This window comes from Pimephales promelas, chromosome 2 (assembly GCF_988280905.1).
Source record: "Pimephales promelas chromosome 2, fPimPro1.hap1.1, whole genome shotgun sequence".
NCBI lineage: Eukaryota > Metazoa > Chordata > Actinopteri > Cypriniformes > Leuciscidae > Pimephales > Pimephales promelas.
In genome coordinates, this window is record NC_142770.1 from 38,319,208 (window position 1) to 38,343,118 (window position 23,911).

The 23,911-nt window shown below is 40.8% G+C and overlaps 1 protein-coding gene across 1 annotated transcript; it reads left to right on the forward strand.

Moving 5' to 3' along the window:
• Positions 1-6,229: 6,229 nt before the first annotated feature.
• LOC148997347 (G protein-coupled receptor 4-like) lies at positions 6,230-7,290 on the forward strand. Its single transcript, XM_089122437.1, has 2 exons — positions 6,230-6,263; positions 6,294-7,290. The coding sequence occupies exons 1-2, from the start codon at positions 6,230-6,232 to the stop codon at positions 7,235-7,237; spliced, it is 978 nt and encodes a 325-aa protein (XP_088978563.1). The 3' UTR covers positions 7,238-7,290.
• The last annotated feature ends 16,621 nt before the right edge of the window (positions 7,291-23,911 follow it).

The window sequence follows — 23,911 nt, forward strand, 5'->3', positions numbered from 1 at the left end:
CGATTGGATCCAAACAGTTGTTTGGCACCATTGACTTCCATAGTAGAAAAAAAAAATACAATGTTCTTCAAAATATCGTCCTTTGTGTTCAGCAGAAGAAAGAAACTCATACAGGTTTGCAACAACTCGAGTGTGAGTAAATTATGATTTTGTATTATGACTTGTGTTATATTAGAGGTGGTTTGTGGCATTATTCATCATGAATTAATGCTGATGGGAAATGAGGAAATGTGCAATCATACTGAAACTCTTAGTAACAAGCTTTCAGGAATAAAGCTTTTGAAAATTGAGGAAAAAATCACCCACATCCACTCAATAGGGAAGTGTTTTCTATTGGCAGAAAACAAATCAATTATGAGACTCAGTAGAAGAGCTTCAGGTTAAATCCTCCATGATACTCGGTAGGATCAAGGCAATTGGGTCGGTACCTACAAAGTATCAAACTCGATACCCAGCCCTAGCGAAATGATGAATGAATGAAAAGTTGCTTTAAGATTTTGTCTTTATTTAGCCCTTACTGTATAATCATAATTTGATAAAAGAAAATCTTAGTATTATATGACTGTATTAATGGCTATTCACATTCTCCTCTGTACAACACTTGTGCTGCTGTTAATGGTTGTACAGTATATTGTGTAGTGTGGTTTGCTGATTGCTGATGCGGTTACGTGTGCATTAACTGTTAATGGTGTTTAATGCATCTTTGTTTGGTGTTTGTGGCGTTAACTCAGGCTATAAAAGATAAAAGATGGCAGAGCAGCTCATACACACCATCATCATCTCCTGATGAGCAGTGTCTTCAGTCTTCAGTCTGATTCCCGGTAAGATCATGTCGTCTCATGTGGGAATTATTGTGTCCTTGTGTTTCAGCCTTTGCTCAAACGTTAGCACATGTTGTTCAGCTTGCTGACTCTCTAGTGTGCTTGATTATGTGGAGAACAAACTAAAGAAATTAAGCTGGAATTGTTTAAAGCAGGTTTGAAAGTTTTCTTTAAGGTTCTGCCGGATCCAGTTTCCATTTCAGGTTCTTGAGATTCATTTGATGATGTAAACTTCATCATCTGTGTTCCCAGGTGAAGAGGAAATGCATTTAAATTGGGCTTTCTTTTGGACATACTTAATATATTTAAATTATACTGTATTAAGTGTGTATTAAATGTGCTATTGTGAAACAACTTTTCAAGATATGCTAAAGAACAATGTTAAAGGAGTCATCCGAGATGTCCATGTCTTTCTTTTTTCAGTCGAAAAGAAATGAAGGTTTTTGATGAAAACATTCCAAGATTTTCTCCATATAATGGACTTCAATGGGAACCAAACGGTTCAAGGTCCAAAAGACAGTTTCAGTGCAAACTATTCAAAGGGCTTTAAACGACACCAGATGAAGAATAAGGGTCTTATCAAGCGAAACGATCGCTCATTTAAAAAAAAATGTTTAAGTTTTATAAGCACAAATGCTCGCCTTTCTCTGTTCTGTGCGTTTGTGACTCTCCTGTTCGAACTCGTTCATCAAAATGACAAAAATCCTGAAATGTTTTCTTCAAAAACCTTAATTTCTTTTCGACTGAAGAAAGAAAGACATGGACATCTTGGATGACATGGGGGTGAGTAAATTATTAGCAAAAACATTTTTTAAAGTGAACTACTGTTTTAAGGCGAGACACGGCAGGCAAAAACATCGTGTTTGTTTTCACTGGTCAATTTGAGATTTTGGGATATTTGTCTTCAGTAACATAGTAACATATGTTGATATGTCATTCTTGGCCTGATTTATATGACATTTTATGCCTAAAAATGGGACAGAAATCAATTGTTTAAGGCTATTGGCAGTATTTTCTGATTGACAGGGGAACAAAAGGAGATATTCATAATCCCCTCTGGTAATGTCTTTTCACTGAATATATCAACAATATGCTAAAATAATTTTCAACCTTGTTTTTTTTCAATGGTCAGATTCGTCACTTCAATATATGCAATTTAGCGGATGTTTAATTAGTTATAGCCTGATTAGCATATTTAAACATAAAATTACAGAAAACTCGCAATACATTTTTTTCTCCTATTCATGTGAGTGATCAACTGGTAAAGTTTCATGGTGATACCTGTAAGTTAATATTTTTACCCTATTCACCTGTAGTGTCTCGCCTTACACTATTTGCGATATATTTTAATGTTATTCTTAAAACACTTGTAGGGAAAGAGTTATAAACTCTGAGTGAACTTTAAAAATGAAAGCATCAGATATAAAGTTGAGTTTATAAGTTTATTTGTGAGTGAATTCAGTAATTCCAGTTTCAAGCGCTGGATCAAATAGTGTGTGTGTGTGTGTGTGTGTGTGTGTGTGTAATCTCAGGCATTTCCTCCGTTACGCCCGTTTCACACATACTCCGTTTGCAGTGCGTTTGCGGTGAGTGTTGCGGTGCGTATCCGGTACAGGAGCCGCACGCGCTAAAGTGCTTTTTCACATGCTGCGTTTGCAGTGCGTGAGCTGTACCACAAACACTGGCTATTTTTATTTCAAAATCAGAAGTTATGCAGCAATAGCGTGACCAGTGACCAACAGTCCTGTTATCCCAGTCCTGTTTTCATGTCCTGTCCTGGCCGTTTTTTATAAAGTGATGTCCTGGTTTTCAAAACAAATAAAAATAAATAATAATAATAAAATAAAAAAACGCTGGAAAAGATCAGCTTATAGGAGATGAGCAAACAAGGAGGATGAGGAAGAAAAACAGGATAAAGAGGAAGAAAACTAGTTCGTTTCTGTACGTTTGTGAGAGGTATTTTTGTTCAATTTGAAGGTATAGTTAATTAATATTTATATATTTATTTTTCAGAATTCAGAAGAGACATTATTTTTTAATCATTATTTCATTCATTATTTTTTAAACCAACCTGTCATAATAAAACATGTTGAGTATCCTCTGAGAAGCTATCTGAATTTGTGTCTTAATATAACAATTTTCTATCCACAGAGGGGGTGTAGCCTATTTTAATTGAAATTAATAAGGCATCTTTGAGTAAACTTCGAGTATCATTTGTTTTCTTGGCCATGTGTCCTGGTTTTTGGTAATCAAAATATGTTCACCATATGCAGCAACTTTTATTAAAATAAAAGTTTTGCCATGGCTTTGCGATTCTCTTTTACAAACTTGAATGGACGCATGCTCGTTTAAACACGATTTAAACAACGAATGCATACAATGCATTACTTGTATATTAAGATGTCTTAAAGTAAAAATATGAAACAATTAAATACCTTTATGGAGAGATTACTACATTTTATTGAATTAAATGCATTTATGGTGAAACTACTATCGAGGTCAATCTGAGTTGATTTTGACCACGAACCGTGCGCTGTCACTTTATTTCTGCGTTTGCAGCACAGCAGAAATAGACTCGGTACGGAAACGATCTCTGCACTGCTGTATACGCACCGCAACTGGAACGGATCGACGGACTGCATCCGCGTGCAGTGTGAAAGCTCTAACCTGTTAACATGGGTACGGAAAAAAATACGGACCGCATACGCACTGCAAACGGAGTATGTGTGAAACGGGCATTAGATCAAGAATCTTTAAGATCTTCAGCATATTCAGGTGTCAGACACGACTGGATCTTCAAACGGCACAGGGTTCTGTGATCAGATGAAACTAAAAAAGGGGCTTTTTGGCAGCAAACCCAGCAGATGTGTTTGGTGCAAACAGGGATGAAGAGTACCCCATGCCTATGGTTAAATATACTGCTGGATCTTGTATGTTGTGGGCCTATTTATTTGCTGGAGGTCCTGGACATCTTGTTCCGATACATGGTATTATGGATTCTATCAAATACAAAAAGATAAAAAATAAAAACCTGACGCCTTCTGCTAGAAATCTTATAATGGGCCGTGGTTGGATCTTCCATCAGGACAACGATCCAAAACAAAAATAAAAAATCAACACAAAAATTAGTTACAGAGCACAAAATGAAGCTTCTGCCATGACCATCCCAGACCCTGACATGATGAGTGGAGTTATCAACAAAATGCTAAAATAATTTTAAGTTGTTTTTTTTCAATGGTCAGATTCTTCACTTCAAAATATATACAAATCAGTGCATATTTAATTAGCTATAGCCTGATTAGCATATGTAAACATAAAATTACAGAAAACTCGCAATACATTTTTTCCTCCTATTCATGTGAGTAATCAACTTTAATGTTAATATCAAGTTCATAGTTCATATTTTTACCTTATTCACCTGTAGTGTCTCGCCTTACACTATTTGCAATATATTTTAATATATTAATCTTAAAACATTTGCGGGGAAAGAGTTATAAACTCTGAGGGAAATTTAAAAATTAAAGCATCAGATATAAAGTTGAGTTTATAAGTTTATTTGTGAGTGAATTGTGTGTTTAAGGTATAAATCCAGTTTCACACGTTAGATCAGATAGTGTGTGTGTGTGTAATCTCAGGCATTTCCTCCATTAGATCAACAAGCTTTAAAGGGCACCTATTATGGAAAATTCACTTTTACATGGTGTTTGAACATAAATGTGTGTTGGCAGTGTGTGAGCAAAACCACCCTAGAATGATAAAAATCCACCCAGTGTTTTTTTTACAATCTCAATAAATCATATGCACTGTGTCAGAACGAGCTGTTCTGAGATCCAGGTCTTTGTGACGTAGAAAGTGAGAAAGGGGTTTGATTGACAGTGTGGTTGTGGCATAGACCCCGCCCTCGGTGATCTGTACACACATCCTCCATTGTTTCAATGACAACCGGTAATGTCTCTTGGAAACATAAATGTTCTGTCAGGGACTCGTGGGTTAATCCTGTTGTTGTGGCTTAAAAGTTAATCCTCAGCTGTGGATCATCATCTACTGTTTGTCATCCACGTTATCCACCGTCACCTCCAGTAACAGTAAGTGTATTTTATGATTTTTGAGCAAATAGTCTTTTCAGTCGATGTCAGCCAATTCAACAACAAATGCGTCTAAAGTTATTGCCGTCATAGGATGTCTTTGTATATAATTTAAAACCTTGTTTGTATAGTATGTAACCACACATTTATAAATATATATATTTTTAAAGATATTGTATTAAAAACTGCATATATGTTGTTGTTCTGTAAGTTAGCCATCTTCTCACATTTGCCACAGAAGCACCTGTATGACAAGCTAAACATGACGCAACAGGTCCCTCGCATAAATGTAATTTCGCTCGTACGTAGCAAACTTTATCACAGAATGTGAATGTAGTTTCAAAAAATTGCGCTAGTGTCTGTGTGTGTGTGTTGGACATCCATCATTTCAAATGGGACGCTATTACAACTCTAAAGTACATAAATGTATCAAAAAACCATACCGAGACGTACTGGTCCATTCTCATTTGTTTATTCTGCCGGAGTCTCTTCGTACTATTTATATATTCCGATTCAAACGTACGCTGAATGACATTCAAAACAGAGGTTTCTTCAGTCTCTCAGTACCGACTGCCAGCCATAGGTATCAAGTTACGCCCTCATCCAAAGGCAGGGCGGGGATATGCAGCTCATTTGCATTTAAGGTGGTATACCCCCGAAACAGCTCATTTTTAAGCAGGCCCCAAAATGACATTTTCAAATGGTTATAATAAATTAACTGTGGGGTATTTTGAGCTGAAACTTCACAAATACATTCTGGGGACACCCGAGACCAATATTACATCTTGTAAAAAGGGGCATAATAGGTGCCCTTTAAGATGTGTGTTTCTCCAGTGTGTGCAGTGAATGAAGAGCTCTTTAAACACGGCAGTGGAAACTTGTCAAACATCTGTCAGTCTGTGTGTTATTCCACAAACTTCTGCTTTGACCTGCAGACCAAACACACACTCCTGTCAGTAACGTAAGTTCTTCAAGATTTATTCCTCCTTTAATAAACCATTGTACACTTGCAGCTGTGCTGGACTGAATATTCACAACAACAGCATTCTTGCTTCTGTCATATTTTTCAAATTGAGGATTTATAAACTTTAATCCGACATTTCACCTATTTCAGGCTTTCTAACATTACACACACTCCTCTAAACAAGCAAGCAAACTGAGCAAACTGCATTTCAACAATCACACAGAAAACACGTCACGTCATATATTTATCTCTAATGTTTTTAATAAAAAGAATATATGATTACAATAGTAAATGAATGCATGTTTTTTAAACTAATGACTGGTTTGTTATTTAGTGCCTGTCAAGAATTGCAGGAAACAATGGCAGAACAAAACGCCAGCGTCAACGGATCAAGTGGAGGAGGTTATGATATCAGCGGATCAGGTGGAGGAGATTATGAAGATGAAAGGAGGCGTCAGATTGAGGAATTTAACAGGAAACTTAATGATGCGTACCCAATAATTATCAGGACCATTGCCACCATTGAGATTCCAGTCATGATCTTAACTCTGTGTGCGTTGTGTGCTCTTCTCAAATCTCAGCACTCCACTCCAGTTTTTGTTATTCATTTGATTCTGTCAGATCTCATTCAGATCATTTCTAGATTAACATGGACAATCACATGGTCACGAGACGCAGAAAATGCATATCATTATAGTTTGATTGCGGGTGTGTATTTTATGGCATGTGTTGCTCTTGAACGATATCTTCTGGTTGCTCATCCTATCTGGTCCAGATCTCATCATTCACTGAAAGTCTGCTGTGTTATTTCTGTGATCGTCTGGTTTGTTCCTCTGATCTTTGTGAACTTTAACTCCTATTATCTGTTTGATTATCTGTCTCGATCGATCGCCTATTTAATCCCCTACCCGATAATCATTCTGTGTTTTATTGGCACTCGTCGCGGTCTTTCACGCGCAATATCTCTTACTTCTGTAAAGCACAAAAAGATTTTGGGCAGTTTGTTCCTGGTGCTTCTGACTTACACTTTTCTCATTCTCCCCTACACAATCATGACTTTTATTAGAGATCATAGAGTTTACAGTGACATTTTTTATTTTTATTATTATTCTATTTTTTTTTGGCATTTGTCTGAGTATCTCCTGCTCCTGAACCCGCTGGCTGACTGTGTCCTGTACATGTTCATCAGGCCTGATGTCGGAGGGTTAATGAAGTCTGTTCACTGCTGTAGAACTGACACACATCAGGATTCGACACACACACGGGACGAACACTCTGGAGACAGTAGTGCAGCGTTTGCCTGCTGTGTTTCAGTGCTAAAGCCTGCGTCTCATTCACGGACCTGCACTTCAGTTTCAACATCATGAAGTCAATGCCATTCTGTTCACTCACACACCCTTCCTTTCTATGGCATTTAGCTTTATTAGAGACAACTCTTGATTCATCAATTGCTCCACAAAACACATGCGGTAAACAGAGTTTTATTAAAGATGTGTTGATGTAGTGTTGATGCTTCTGCTGGTGTTCTGGATCAGCAGGACTTTATCATACGATGGAGAGGAGGGTTGTATAAAGCACGGTTTATTCTCACTTCATTCCCCCGATAGACTGACAGACCAACAACATCAAGTAGTTTCAGCTCGTAGTCTTGCTTGTGTTCCTAATGCATGTACATTATACTCTTTTGACCAAATAACTACTATTCACCCTGTTACAAAGATAACTGACATAATGTACATATGCTCTCATGTTCATCAAAAGATGAATAACTTACTTTCTTCTGTGGAACATAAAAGACAATATTGTGAGATGGTTTTATGAAGTCAGTGGACAGTTTCGGGTGAACTATCCCTAAAAACACTTGATTTAAAGTGCAGAAAGTATATTAGAAGAGATCTAAGTTTATATGAAATATTAACCAGAGCTTGCATGGAAATCAGAAGAGAGTTATTAGTAATATTGTTGTGTGTTTATAGAAGTGTTTCATGTGTCACATATGGAGTCAGAGACTGTCCTGTATTCGCTCTCTTCTGTCATTAATATAATTAAAGATCTCTCAGCTCTCTTGTGTGTGTTTCTGTCTTATTTGACTAATAACAGCTGAGCTGAACTGAGAACTATAGACGTGTGTGTGTGTGTGTGTGTGTGTGTGTGTGTGTGTGTGTGTGTGTGTGTTTCTTATCATTTTACATCCAACCGGGCCCCAAAAATGAAAGGTTCCTGCAGAAGCCAGTAAAGGGAGTACGGGTTCCCTTTCATTGTCACTCCGAGTTCCGTCGGATGATGATGAATGGGGTTTCGCTTAGAAAGCCTATCAGCTTCGCTCAATATAAAACAAGCCAATGGCAAAGAAATGCCATGGGTCTGTGGAATTTGCATAGCGTAACTCCGCCTCACCTCGTGAGTATGTAAGGAGGACGCTGGCCGCAATGCAGACATGTTTTCGCTTCGGAGCCAAGTTTGATCTTTGTTCCACAAGCCTCCCTGAATTGTCAGCTTTTCTACAATGAGCAGATTCTCGGTGTTGGTGTGACGGCGATCTCCCCGCGAATGCACACTTCCTGCTTATCTGTGCAGTGGTTCGCTAGTGAGTGTGTTTCTCCCCAGGCGCTTCAGCATCCGAGTTTTCTCTCTCTAAAAGAGCTTGCACACGGCTCGTCTTTTTAAAGATGCCTCGCCCGTGCACTTCTGGTTGCGAACGACTTATATAAGACTCTGATGGGCACGAGTGCTGTCTAGTGTGTTTGGGCATTGATCACGCTAGAGCAGCGCTCATGGATGACTCATGTTCTCTATGTGGGAACATGACCATCGTGTCATTACAGTCGAGACTCTCGCAAGAGTGAGAGTCCCCTCATCCACACCCCAATCTACTGACTCTAGAAATAGAGCCAGTTCTTCGGCTGGTGGCCAGGGTGACCTGAGGGTGACGGTGAGCAAACCTACCCCTCCGGTGACTAGCGTCCGGAGGATCCAGAGAGTTTCTTTTGGCGCTACAGAGGATGATGCAATGTCTGTCGCTGCATCACAAGGTGGGCAGGATTCATCAGGGGGGACTGCAATACTTTCCCTGGCAGCCTGGCTGGACGAATGGCTTTTGGGCACGGCCACCGATTCACGTTCGCGGCCAATACCCAATACCGTGCATGATGAAATCTCGAAGTCCTGGAAGACCCTGTAAGAAATTATGGTCTGTTCCAATCCAACTTCCACTCTGATATATAATTGAAAATTTTCTGCTTATTTATCATAGAGACACTTTATTCCAGTCTCAGTAATATGCAAATTCACGTTATCATCTATAGCATGGGAGTGACAGCAGGCTATCAAGAAACATCTTGATTAAAGGGACTTCAAATAAATGTTATCCCCTCAACATTTGACCATTCTATATTGAAGTGAGTTACATTGTGTTTTGCACTTTGGAGTTGTGATGATGATGATGATGATGATGATGATGTCACCTGTTAAGCATGAGAGTTTTGTCAGTCCTGTTCTCTCTATTGTAAGTTAAATTAATCAGTTGGGCTGATTGGATTATCATTAATATGTGAATGAGACCGTTACTGAGGAAATGGACTGACTCCTGCACTTGCGCGTCATTTACACCCTCAAAGCTCTCCTTCCCAGATACTTGCTGCACTCTTTACCGTCTTTCCGTGGATTGCCCTTGAACAAAAAGGGCTTTTCTTACTATTCAATGAGGAAAAGATAGTTTAGGTTTAGTTGGGAAAGTGCATATTTTAAATGAGAGGGCAACATGTATAGCTAGCCAGAATTGTGTATAGGTTTCTTTATGTTTCCTTAGGTTTATGTTGTTATTTATTCTGTTTGCTTGGAATTGTATTAATATTGGTATTTTTGAGGTTTGTTTGGTATTTTGTGTTTCTTCAAGCATTACTAAATCCTCTAACTCAAGGAGATCTCACTCAATCTTATCCTGTATTCTCCAGAGTATATGTATGACTTGATTTGAGAACATGAATAATAATTTCCAGCAGGATTGATGTGATTTTCAGGGACTGATGCTGTTCTGTGGTTTATTCTCTCTCTCCAGTCAGAGTCGGTCATGTACCGAATCCAGAAAAACCTGTTCGACTACACACTCTTTCCTGAACACAAAGTTCAGTTCAACTGGAAGTGTTTTTCAGCCTGTGTCGTGAAGGAGAAAACATGATATATTAACGGAGAACAAACGTCAAGACAGTAAGTGCTTTCATGAAATAATTCAGTGCACTGGGACACATGGATCATATTTGCTTTCAAGGTGAAGAGAATGAGTGAAATTAAATATGATTTTTCTTATAGATTAGTACATGATTTATTTAGCATAGACTTAAGGCGGGCGTACACGGTACGAATTCTGACGGTCAGAAGATCGTATGCCCAGGCACACTTTACGAGTGCGTTTATACAAAAATCGTATGGAGGCAGTGATATACGACACGATTTTACGACCTGCTGAATTCCGAAGAAATCGCACAAAGTTCCGCACTAAAAACTCTCATAACTGCATATAAAACATTGATACAAGCCGTGGTTATTTTGCTATAGGCTCGTTTTCAGCACCGCGAAACGGACGTCCGGACGGACATAGTTACGGTAGGCTACACATTCAAAAATAAATTTCAAGCTCTCTGAATGATTAATTAGCCGTTTAAACCACCTCATGTGAGCGTTTGCAATTCATTTTGCTGCGAGAAGCTATCGCCGTGAACGGGGCTTGAGTGAGCTTGAGCGCGTTGTGAGAGTGAGGGCGCGGGTGCCAGATCCCGTGTTGCAAGATCCACATAATGGAAAGGTGCCAGTATCTGGACTTGTTTTTTGGATTAATGTCACGCTTTAGGAAGTTATTAAAGTGGTTCGTAATATATTTATCTTATTTTCAAAACACAAGCTTTGAACTTATTTTGGATTTTTATATAATTTCTTTGTTTTTGTTAGTTTTTGCTTGTTTTTCGTAGCAATATCTGGCAACATTGTTCTGTCGGCATTAATAAAAAAAAGCTTAGGCTGTAGACAAACTGTCATTGCTTTTAAGAGGATACAAACATAGCCTAATGATCATCGTGATGTGTAAGAATCTGTAAGAAATGTATAACACTATCAAAAACAATAGCATAGCCTACAGTTGTTTCAGAATGAAATATGCCAAATACTGGCCAGTAGGAACACGACAGATGCTGTTTAGTTAACCTTTCACAAAGTCATCATAAAAACATTAATTGAAGCAGTGTTTCTAGTAGTCCACACCATTTTCGTATTTCTTCTGTGGATTTCCTCAGCTCCCGATTGGTCAAATTCAGATAGATCGACAAATCGGCTCATTCAACCGCATACACCTCACGAATGCAAGCTAACAGCTCCCAAACTTTTTCGACATGCTTAAAAATTATCGGGAGGTCGAGAGGTGCTCGGCTCGGCTCGTATCTTCCTCGCACACGATACGAGCCGCGACATGCGAGCATAACCGATTTACACGCGATTTCCCCCGAGTGAAAAAAATCATCTGCGAGCTCGTAAAACAGCAAAAAATCGCACCGTGTACGCCCGCCTTTAACATTATTCTCTGTGAGTGTTTACGATTTGTTAACTGTCTGTTCAATGTTGGGATTTTGAGAAGATAAAATATCCGTGTTAAAATGTGAATGCAAAATAATAATGGACATATTAATACGGACAATAAAATCCATTTACACTTGACTTCGTCAGTGTAATGCAATGTATCAAAAATAAAAATAAATTATATGAAGAAACAAACAAAAAGAGCAAAAAAAAAAAAACTATCTTGCGGGGTTCTCAAAGTCTTGATGAAACGTTCAACGACATCTACTCCATTAAGCCATCATGCAGGAAAGCTCTTAAAAGTGCTTCAGGAATGTTAACTGGTTTAAATTGTTAATTTACCCCCAAAAAAACTGTAAGACATTCGTTTAGTTTATCTTCGTAAAACAAATAAATATATTTTAATTTAAAGGTATTACTATTACAAACTGCTGTGTCTTGCGGAAGAACATTGTAGCCGGATCTATTTCTCTCTGTTTATGGCGAGTCACGCAGGCACTGTGCTGCTGAACCCACTAAAACCTGTTAGACTGCATTCTCTTTTCTGAACACAAACTTCAGCTAAACTGAAAGTGATTCTCAGGCTCTGCCGTGAAGGAGAAAACATGTAATAGTAATTTCAAAGCAGTTCTTTTTTTAAAAAAAAAATAGGCCTATATAAATATATCCTTTTTATTCATTTTTTGGTGGGGGGATATCCCTTATGAACGAAAAATATATTTACCAATATATTACTTGAAATATATTGTAAAATATTAATATATTATTTTCCTTTCCATTTTCCAATATATTATATATTGGAAATACATGGAGTAATATATTGATGATGCATATATTATACAATATTAAATATATTGTAATATATGGCAAAATATACAAATGATTGCCACTTTCAATATATTGAAATATATGGTACATGAATATATAATATATGTAATTATTTTATATCTGAAAATGTGCAAATTCATATTTATTAATATCCACCATAATGTATTACAATTTGTATGGGATAATGTATTGGTTATATATGTAAAGATATCATGTCCCATGTATGTTCAATATATGGTAGAATACATTTCAATATATGAAATTATATGGAAATATATAAATACAATATGTGTATAGATAAGTGTTCCATATATTGTGGAATATATTTCAATAGTGCTGTTATGAAATATAAATAAAATATCTGTAAACAAAATGCACAAATAATAAGGAATAAATAAACTTTCAAGGACCTTAGGGAACTGTGGAAAAGCATATGTTTCAATAAAACATATTAGTGTAATGCAGTTGAAGTAATTATTTGTAAATTATTAAAGATATTTTAATTGAGCTAAATAGCTATGCCATGCATGTCATATCATATATAGCCCATGTATGTATATATATACTGTATATATATATATATATATATATATATATATATATATATATATATATATATATATATATATATACTACCGGTCAAAAGTTTTAGATCGGTAATATTTTTTATGTTTTTAAAAGAAGTCTCTTCTGCTCACCAAGGCTGCAATTATTTGATAAAAAATACAACAAAAAAAAAACTGTAATATTGTGAAATATTATTACAATTTAAAACAGCGTTTTTCTATGTGAAGATATAGTGAAGTGTAATTTACAGCATCATTACTCCAGTCTTCAATGTAACATGATCCTACAAAAAATTATTATAATATGATGCTCAAGAAACATTTCTGATTATTATCCATGTTGAAAACAGTTTTTTACATTTTTATTTCAGGATTCTTTGATGAATAGAAAGTTCAAAAGAACAGAATTGATCTGAAATGGAAAGCTTTTGTAACATTAATCACTACCATTCAAAAGTTTGGGGTCAGTAAGAATTTATTTTTTTTCATCAAGGATGAGTTAAATTGATCAAAAGTTACAGTAAAGACATTTATAATGTTAGAAAATATTATATTTTAAATAAATGCTGTTCTTTTGAACTTTCTATTCATCATAGAATTTTTGGGGGGAAATGGTACACGACTGTTTTCAACATTGAAAATAATAATTGATGTTTTTTGAGCATAAAATCAGCATTTTATAATTATTTCTGAAGGATCATGTGACAATGAAAACTGATGTGTTATCAGCAACAGTAGTGTTGTTGAAAATTCAGCTTTCAAATTACATTTTAAAATATATTAAAATAGACTTTTTAATAGTCTTTTCTTCTTTTAAAATAGTCATTTTAAATTGTCATAATATTTCACAATATTACTGTTTGTCATTTTTTTTTTCATCAAATAAAGCAGCCTTGGTGAGCAGAAGAGACATCATTTTTTAAAACATAAAAAAATCTTACTGATCTAAAAATTCTGACCGGTATAGTGTATACAAATCTCTGAGATTGTCTGCAATATATTGTCTTCTATATTGTATTTATATATTTCTACATAGTTATACATATATTTAAAATATATTCCACAATGTCATGGAACTGCACATGGAACAGGCAGGGACAGAGGTGATCCAAATGCAGGCTTTATTGAGAGGAAGATCCAGGAACAGGTACGAGAGAACAGGCAGAAGTCAAAACCAGGTTAGCAGTCCAGATCAGCAAACATACCATGCAGGGATAAGGCAAACGGGAAAACCAGATACAGGCAGGGAGTCCAGGAACTGTGAAACTGACACTAAGAAACAAGAAACTAGGAACTAGGAAAACGATCAGCATGCAGTATGACACTTACAAAACGTCTCAGGTTACGACTGTAACCTATGTTCCCTGAGAACAGGGAACTCAACAATACGTCGAATGACGCAATGGGGAACGCCTCAGGCGTGACAGGTGTCTGAATATCAACTCACAGTAATCAGGTTGACCGGCGACAGCCCGTGCATCATCAGCTTGAATGATGAGCGCGTCAATCTGGATGTATAAGAAGGGCGCCTTGAAACCGTGACAACATCCTATCGTCTGAAGGGACTGTTGCAGGCAGGCCCCGAGGCATGGCAACGAGACGTATTGTCTTGTTCCCTGTTCTCAGGGAACATAGGTTACAGTCGTAACCTGAGACGTTCCCTTTCGAAGGGAACTCAACAATACGTCGAATGACGCAATGGGGAACGAAATACCCACACCGCCATGCTGAGGGGAGTGCATGCCGAAAAGGCAGTGACAACTGTCAGAACCAGTAATTCCAAGGAACACTGAAACCACTCACCCTATGTTACATCGGGCTGTCAGTGACAGCACTCCCTACCGGTCATAGCCCAAGCTAATGAACCAAGAAAAACAAGAACGTAATAACGTGGGTAAATCGGGGCCAGCTCAAAGACTTTAGGACCACAACTTCAAAATAGAAGGGGTCCCTTCTAGGGAGTGTGGCTAGGGGGCCAAAGGGACCCCCAGCCAGTCACTATTCAGGAGAACACTCCTCCTGAAATGCCCCCATGCTGGCCTGGTGATCTGTACTAAGACACACAGTCTGGCCATAGCCTGTCCGTCCAAGACAGAGCCTCTGGAAATTGCCTAGGAAAGGCATCCAAAAACTGAAGGCCCGCGAAGCTGGCAGAAACCATCAAGTTTCGGATCACAGAGACGGGATCCTCCGGAGAGTGTGACTCAACCTCAAAACAACGGGAATCGTACACTCAATCCACGAGTTTCCACCCAGTGCTCGCTTTGAGCACTGAGGAAGTAAGAGAGGGATCAAAATCAGGAAGGTCAATGAGACCTAAGACCTGATGACCCCCTCTGTGTGGGGAGCTCTGAAACATGAGGGCTCATGTCAGGAAGGCCGTACACTGTGCGGCCTGAAACCCAACGACCACAGCATGTGGAAGCTCATCCTTCAGGAAAGCCAAAGGCTAGAAACCTGACAGACCCACAATATGGGGCTACCTCGAAAAAGGTCTAATGAGACCTAAAACCACCAGTTGTGGGAGATAGCTTGAACAAGGGAAGTGCCTGTCGTAATGTATTGCGACAAAGACACATCTAGAGTGGGACCCAAAGTGAAGAACCGGAGTCTGAACCACATAAGAAGGGATCGAAGCATACTGTGCGTGACCCTCACCATAAGAAATGGATTTTAAAAAGTGCACAAGACATCTCGTCGGGTGACTTACCACAATAATAGGTGAAGTATGGGGTTTGTGTACTTCACTCTGAATTCAGGAAGGCCTGTTGAGGCCTGTAACCTGGCGACCACAGTGTGTGGGAGTTCATGGCCAGGAAGGCCTGGTAAGGCCTGTAACCTGGTGACCACCGTATGCGGGAGCTCGTAACCTGGCGACCACAGTATGTGGGAGCTCATCACCAGGAAGGCCTAGTGAGGCCTGTAACCTGGCGACCACAGTGTGTGGGAGCTCGTGACCAGGAAGGCCTGGTAAGGCCTGTAACTTGGCGACCACATCCGGTGGCAGCTCGTACTCAGGAAGGTCAGGGAGACCCAGCCTGGTGTACCTGAAAAACCACACCAAGTGGGAGCTACTTCCAGAAGTTAGCTCTTAAGAACTCTTAAAGTGGGACCCGAGGAAAGACCGGGGTCTGAGCCACATAAGAAGGGACCGAAGCATACCCCGCGTGACCCTCACCATAAGGAATGGATTTTAAAAAGTGCACAAGACATCTCGTCGGGTGACTTACCACAATAATAGGTGAAGTATGGGTTTGTGTACTTCACTCTGAATTCAGGAAGGCCTGGTGAGGCCTGTAACCCAGAAACCACAATATGTGGGAGCTCATAACCAGGAAGGCCTGTTAAGGCCTGTAACCTGCCGACCACAGTGTGTGGGAGCTCATGACCAGGAAGGCCTGTTAAGGCCTGTAACCTGGCGACCACATTGGGTGGGAGCTCATACTCAGGAAGGTCAGTGAGACCCAGCCTGGTGACCACAACCTGTGGGAGCTTACTCCACCAAGTGGAAGCTACTTCTTCCAAAAGTTAGCCAGAGAAGGGCGTCCCTGTAGCCTACTTAAGTGACAGGACGCCTCTTAAAGTGGGACCCAAGGGAAGACCGGGGTCTGACCCACATAAGAAGGGACCGAAGCATACCGCGCGTGACCCTTACCATACGAAATGGATTTTAGAAAGTACACAAGATATCCCGTCATGTGATTTACCACAATAATAGGTGAAGTATGGGTTCGTGTACTTCACTCTGAATTCAGGAAGGCCGAACTTGAGGCCTGTTATCTGGCAGCCACAACAAGTGGGAACCCATAATCAGGAAGGCCTGACAAGGCCTAACACCCAATAGTCCCAATGCATGGGGAGCTCACATTCAGGAAGGCCGCTGAGGCCTGCAGCCTGACATGTGAAGACTCACCACTACAACTTAGCGACCACGAAAAGTGGGGGTTTCACATTCAGGAAGGCCTGGTGAAGCCTGCAACCTAACATGTGACAACTCACAACCAGGAAGGCCAATGAAGCCTGAAGCCTGGTGACCACAGAGTGGGAGCAAAGTGCTCAGGAAAGGTGGTGAGGCTGTATTCTGGCTACCGCAGCATGTGGGAGCCTACATTCAGGAAGGCTGGGTGAGGCCTGTAAACTGACTACCACAGTATGTGGGAACTCATAACCAGGAAGGCCTGGTGAGGCCTGTAACCTGGCGACCACAATGTGTGGGAGCTCATAACCAGGAAGGCCTGGTGAGGCCTGTAACCTGGCGACCACAGTATGTGGGAGCTCATTACCAGGAAGGCCTGGTGAGGCCTGTAACCTGGCGACCACAATGTGTGGGAGCTCATAACCAGGAAGGCCTGGTGAGGCCTTTAACCTGGCGACCACAGTATGTGAGAGCTCGTATCCTGGTGACCACAGTATGTGGGAGCTCATAACCAGGAAGGCCTGGTGAAGCCTGTAACCCAGCGACCACAGCATGTGGGAGCTCATAACCAGGAAGGCCTGGTGAGGCCTGTAACCTGGCGACCACAATAAGTGGGAGCTCATAACCAGGAAGGCCTGGTGAGGCCTGTAACCCGGCAACCACAGTATGTGGGAACTATAACCAGGAAGGCCCCTTTGAAGCCTGTAATGTAGCGACCACAATGTGTGGGAGCTCATAACCAGGAAGGCCTATTGAGGCCTGTAACCTGGCGACCACAGTATGTGGGAGCTCATAACCAGGAAGGCCTGGTGAGGCCTGTAACCCGGCAACCACAGTATGTGGGAACTATAACCAGGAAGGCCCCTTTGAGGCCTGTAACGTAGCGACCACAATGTGTGGGAGCTCATAACCAGGAAGGCCTATTGAGGCCTGTAACCTGGCGACCACAGTATGTGGGAGCTCATAACCAGGAAGGCCTGGTGAGGCCTGTAACCTGGCGACCACAGTATGTGGGAGCTCATAACCAGGAAGGCCTGGTGAAGCCTGTAACCCAGCGACCACAGCATGTGGGAGCTCATAACCAGGAAGGCCTGGTGAGGCCTGTAACCTGGCGACCACAATCAGTGGGAGCTCATAACCAGGAAGGCCTGGTGAGGCCTGTAACCCGGCAACCACAGTATGTGGGAGCTCCCACGGATGTCTCTCCGTGGCCACTGACGGAACAGCAGATTGCTTGGTGGCCCGGAGTCCCGCAGCAGATCAGTCTGGTAGGCCTGAGGACCACAAGGGCGTGCAGAACCGCACCTGCCTGACCTGCTGCCGTGTACGCTCTGTCATTCAAGCATGAAGATGTCTTGAGCAGCTTGGATGACAGGGTCAGAGCTCTTAGTGAAGAGGACCAACCAGAGACGAGATAGTTAGCCAACGTCTCGTCCACTGGCGGCATCGACACATATCCGTGCTCCACGGCTCCCTCCACAGCAGCGAAACTAGCCCGCTGATGCAGATAGAGACGTGAGGAGAACGGATTCTTCCATACCCTCGCAATCCCAGCGTGGAGATCAGAAAGGAATGGAAGGCTCATCCGGGCTGGTGGCTTATGGGTGGGGAGGAACCAGCCATCCAAAATACCATGAGCGGGTTCCTCCCAGACGCGCCTCCACTGCAACTGCAATCTGTCTGTGGCGCGCCCCATAATGTCAACCAGCTCAGCGTACACTGGGCAGGAGGGCTGAAATGGTTCGGTCTCAACCAAACTGACATCCTTTTCTATATATATATATATATATATATATATATATATATATATATTACAGCCAACTCCTGCCCTGCCCGAAGAGAACAGTTACAGATTCACCAAAGAGAGAGCGCTCATTTTCTCTCTTCTTAGATGTTCAGAGTTAAAGGGTTAGTTCACCCAAAAATGAAAATTAAGTCATTAATTACTCACCCCCATGCTGTACCAACCCCGTAAGACCTTCGTTCATCTTCGGAACACAAATAAAGATATTTTTGATTGAATCTGAGGGCTGTATCACTCTTCCATAGACAGCCTGAGGGACTGCCTCTTGACGGCCCATAAAGTCATTAAAGAAAAGGTTTAAATATTCCATGTGCCTACAGTGGCTCAACTATAACTTTATCAAGCGACGAGACTACTTTTTGTGCGAAAAAAAAACGTAAATAACGACTTTATTCGACTTTCCATTACTTCCTTATGGGCGCATGCGCGAGAACTGAGACGAGACCGTTCTTCTTCGACTACTTTTTGTTACCGGCTGCTCACCGCTTAGGAGTTTTACCGGCCCCTACCGTATAAGATGACGTACTGATATAGCCGGAGGCGCAAAACGTTCTGTTTACAAGCAGTACGTCATCTTATACGGTAGGGGGCGGTAAAACTCCTAAGCGGTGAGCAGCCGGTAACAAAAAGTAGTCGAAGAAGAACGGTCTCGTCTCAGTTCTCGCGCATGCGCCTATAAGGAAGTAATGGAAAGTCGAATAAAGTCGTTATTTACGTTTTTTTTTTTCGCACAAAAAGTAGTCTCGTCGCTTGATAAAGTTATAGTTGAGCCACTGTAGGCACATGGAATATTTAAACCTTTTCTTTTAATGACTTTCTGGGCCGTCAAGAGGCAGTCCCTCAGGCTATCTATGGAAGAGTGATACAGCCCTCAGATTCAATCAAAAATATCTTTATTTGTGTTCCGAAGATGAACGAAGGTCTTACGGGGTTGGTACAGCATGGGGGTGAGTAATTAATGACTTAATTTTCATTTTTGGGTGAACTAACCCTTTAATCTGTAACTCACCCTCGTCAGCTGGTAGATCATCCACGAGGTTAACGCCCCTCTCCCGATAATCTGCCAGCTCCATCTGAAAGCTCCACGAGCTCAACCGCCACTGAGCCTCAACCCGAGCGGGAACCGGAACCGCGGGGTTCAGATGCCGCGCCCACTTCCTTCGAGAAGTGGGTCAGACGAGAGCAGAGAGTTCTGAAAGGAAAACTCTCAGTTCGCGCAAAAAACTCCCTCGAGAGCTTCCCGCGAGTGCTCTTCTCTCAGGCAGAACACGCACAGATCGTGTGAATCCTCCAGTGTCAAATATCTGGCCACAAGTCGGCACACTCGCGCAAAGTGTTTCTCCACGTCTCTGCGCGCTTAATCGTTGATACTATCACACAGACAAACAGTCCCTGAAGACGAAAAGATGTTGTCACGGTTTCAAGGCGCCCTTCTTATACATCCAGATTGACGCGCTCATCATTCAAGCTGATGATGCACGGGCTGTCGCCGGTCAACCTGATTACTGTGAGTTGATATTTGATTTCAGACACCTGTCACGCCTGAGGCGTTCCCCATTGCGTCATTCGACGTATTGTTGAGTTCCCTTCGAAAGGGAACTCAGCAAAGGACAAAAGGCCACTCAGGCTTAAGACATGTGCAGTCAACAAGATAATCAAACACCAGAGGCACAAGTGGGCACTCCAGCCGCAGATCGTCACACACAATATATTGAACACATATTATGTATACATATATTTTATTTATATATTTCCATAGGCTACTATTGTAAATATAGGTATGCATTCCACAACATATGGAACATATAACTATACATATATTTTATTTATATATTTCCATATAATTCTACATATATTTAAAATATATTCCACAATGTATTGAACACATATCTATACATACATTTTATTCATATATTTCCATACAATTTTAAATATATTTAAAATATATTCCACAACATATGGAACACATATCTATACATACATTTTATTTATATATTTCCATATAATTTCATATATATATATATGTGTGTGTGTGTGTTTGTCTAGCACATATATATTGCAGTATATTAAAGCATATAAAGCCAAACTTTAAAAAGACAAACTATATGTAAAAAATATAGTGACTATTTTGGTCTTGATTGCAATATATGTATCAATATATATAAATATATGGACTATATTGCAATATATTGGACAATATAAATATTAAATTATATATATATATATATATATATTGCCTAATATATCATACTGTAATATAATTTTGTTCCATGAGGGAAAGTTTGATCAAGGTGAGTGTTCATGTGTTTGACTTCCTCATATTAATATTAATCTCTGGAGGACATTTTAAGTGATTGTTTTATATGAATTTTTAATAAGGGGCATAGGCGGCGCTATGGAGGGGCTAGCAGGTGCTTCAGCACCCCCAAGAAAGACCAAAGCACCCCAATAGCACCCCCAACCCCAAAAATAATATCTGGAAGCAATTATATTTTGGCTGTTTAGAAAATAGTTTACTAATAAAAATCAATGTTTTCGTATATTCTAATTAATAAATGATAAAATAATTTAAGACAAACATTTTACTCATTACACATATGCGACGTCCAACGTCAGGTCACGTAAATTGCAATGTATTAGAATTATTTAGAAAGATGGAGCGTTTCCTTCTGCCAAGTAAGCAAACTCGTAATTCTAATTTAGTTTGTGAAAATGAGTAGCCTACATAAATTTACTTCAGCCCGAGGTTGACAACGTTTCAGAATCGTATTTTAACTGTACGGAGTCTGACAAAGAGTCCGTTAATGCGTTTGCCTCAGATGCAGAAACGGCAAAGGTTACGGCGTTTCAAATGCTCTTTAAATGCTGTAATAACCTAATATAAATCACTGACAAACATGCACATGCTCTGATTATAATCATATAGCCTATAGATCATGCCTGTATGGTTTTAAACCCAATACATATTCATATTTCATACAATATTCATATTCCCATTCATAAAATCAACGTTTGGAGGTTTGCGTCGTGCGCGTTGTAATGGATTTTTTCCCTGAACCTGACTACTCTACAATAATACTCACTCTAATTGGCCAAGTCTTATACTTTTACCAGCGCATCTACACATCGACGTCCGCTGAGTCAATTAAACCTACCCTCTACCCTAGCGCATCTCCAGTCGACGTCCGCCGGGTACTAATCCTATAACCCTGGCGCATCTCCAGTCGACGTCCGCCGGGTTCTAATCCTATAACCCTGGCGCATCTACAGTCGACGTCCGCCGGGTGCTAATAATTGTAACTTACTTGTTCTTGCTGCGCAGCTTAAATAACAGACAGACTCCAGCAAATGTCCTTTCAATGCTTTTAATTTCGGCCAGGAGAGTTCTCGAGCAATACTCAGAGATTGGCTGGACTCATTCACAATGAATCTGATACCTCAGATTCATTGGGCAGGGAGAGGAGAGGACGCTGGCGTGGCTTGTTCGCCGCTTCTCCGTTTCTCTAACGTTAACCACAATAAAAATAAAAATAAGTCTCTGCAACCGTTTTTTGTCACGGTATATATAGTATAACGTTTATCGATCAGTATTACGTTCAGAGAGTTATTACTAGTGCCGTTGCTCACTAGTAAACTTTGTGGATTTGGATGTGTTCTGTACTGATTCCACCGTCTCAAGCGGCTGTCTACCTACCAGTTTTCCATCGCAAGAGAATTCCCGTATCTGTCCATTACGCCTGTTTCCGTGAGGCTTTTTCCCGCTGTCAATGATCGTGAGGTGTCCATCCGGAGTCACAGTTGTCTGCTTGCTGTGTCTGTTGATTCTCCTCTGCCCATCACGGGCTTTGCAAACGGCTAACAGACCACTCTCCACGATCGGCATAATGCTGAATTATTCCACCATCCAGCTGAAGGAATTCAACATCTATACCACTCCATCGTGCAAATCAGTCATAAAACAACTTGGACTCCTTCGCCGGCCCCGTTATATACAGAAGTTGCCGTCCAAAGTTTGTTTCCTCCCAGTCTGATCGCAACATCTCATCCCTCCTGTCTCGCGTGCGCACCGTCGCATCTCGAACACGTCATCAGGGCCCTGCTACTCCCAGGACTAGTAACGCCGGAGTTGCCATGACGATACTACCCACTGATCAGGTTGGAAAACGTGGAATGGATCTCAGCCTACTTCGGCCAATCCAGAGACTCACTACTACATCCAATATCAAGATTGAACTTTTCAATGCACAATCCATCACAAACAAATCTGGCCTCATACATGACCATATATTGGAAAAGTGTTTGGATATGATGTGCATCACAGAAACCTGGCATCAACCAGAAGTTTATTCTTTTCTAAATGAGACCTGTCCTCCTGGCTACTGCTATTTACAGAAAGCCCGCAGCACAGGGCGTGGTGGCGGTCTGGCTGTCATCCACCGAAGTGATCTGATCTTGTCCAGTATAACCCTGCCTGAGCTGACTTCGTTTGAATGCCTTGCATTTAAATGTCAGCACCCTCTCTCCACGACAATACTTCTTATTTACCGGCCACCCAAACCAAACCCATCTTTTATCCCAGATATATCCAATCTTCTTTCAACCTTCTGTACAATGTCTGCCAATACCATTGTACTAGGAGATATGAATATCCATGTTAACTCCTCCACCTGCCGTTTCGCTGCAGAATTCCTCCAACTACTTGACTGTTTTAATCTGACACAACTTGTCGATGCCCCCACCCACACCAGGGGCCACACTCTTGACCTAGTCATTACAAACTCTGTTTATCTCAGCAATCTCTTGGTGTATGATTTGGGAGTTTCCGACCATAAGGCCATCTCCATGGAAATGTCTTCACCGTCCCCCTTCACCAAGCCCAAACGCCAAATCAGCTTCAGAAACTTGAAAAATATCAACCATGAGACTATGACATCCGACCTTCAGCATCTCCTCTCTGCAAACTGCTCACAACCCACAGATCTAGTGGACTATTACAATAACACCCTCAGAAGCATTATGGATCTCCATGCCCCGGTCAAAACCAGAACGGTCACTTTTGCCCGTTCAGCCCCCTGGTACACTGATGAGTTACGGAAAATGAAGGCGGCTGGCCGTGTCATTGAGAGGAGATACAAAGCCACAGGTCTCTCTGTGCACAAGCTTGCTTTTAGGGAACACCAAAAGGTCTACTCAAAGTCACTTACAAAGGCACGGTCTCATTTCTACTCAAACGTCATCAAGAATAGTCCCGGAAATTCCAAACAACTTTTCTCTACCATAAATCATCTGCTCAAACCACAAACCCCCTCACTTATAGAAACTACAGAAGAGCACTGTAATGATTTTCTGGACTTTTTCAAAA

Excerpts from the sequence above, each read along its gene's own strand:
- LOC148997347 (XM_089122437.1), top strand. The coding sequence starts at position 6,230 with ATGGCAGAACAAAACGCCAGCGTCAACGGATCAA. Across the intron at positions 6,264-6,293 it reads CGCCAGCGTCAACGGATCAA|GTGGAGGAGATTATGAAGAT; the intron begins GTGGAGGAGGTT and ends TCAGCGGATCAG.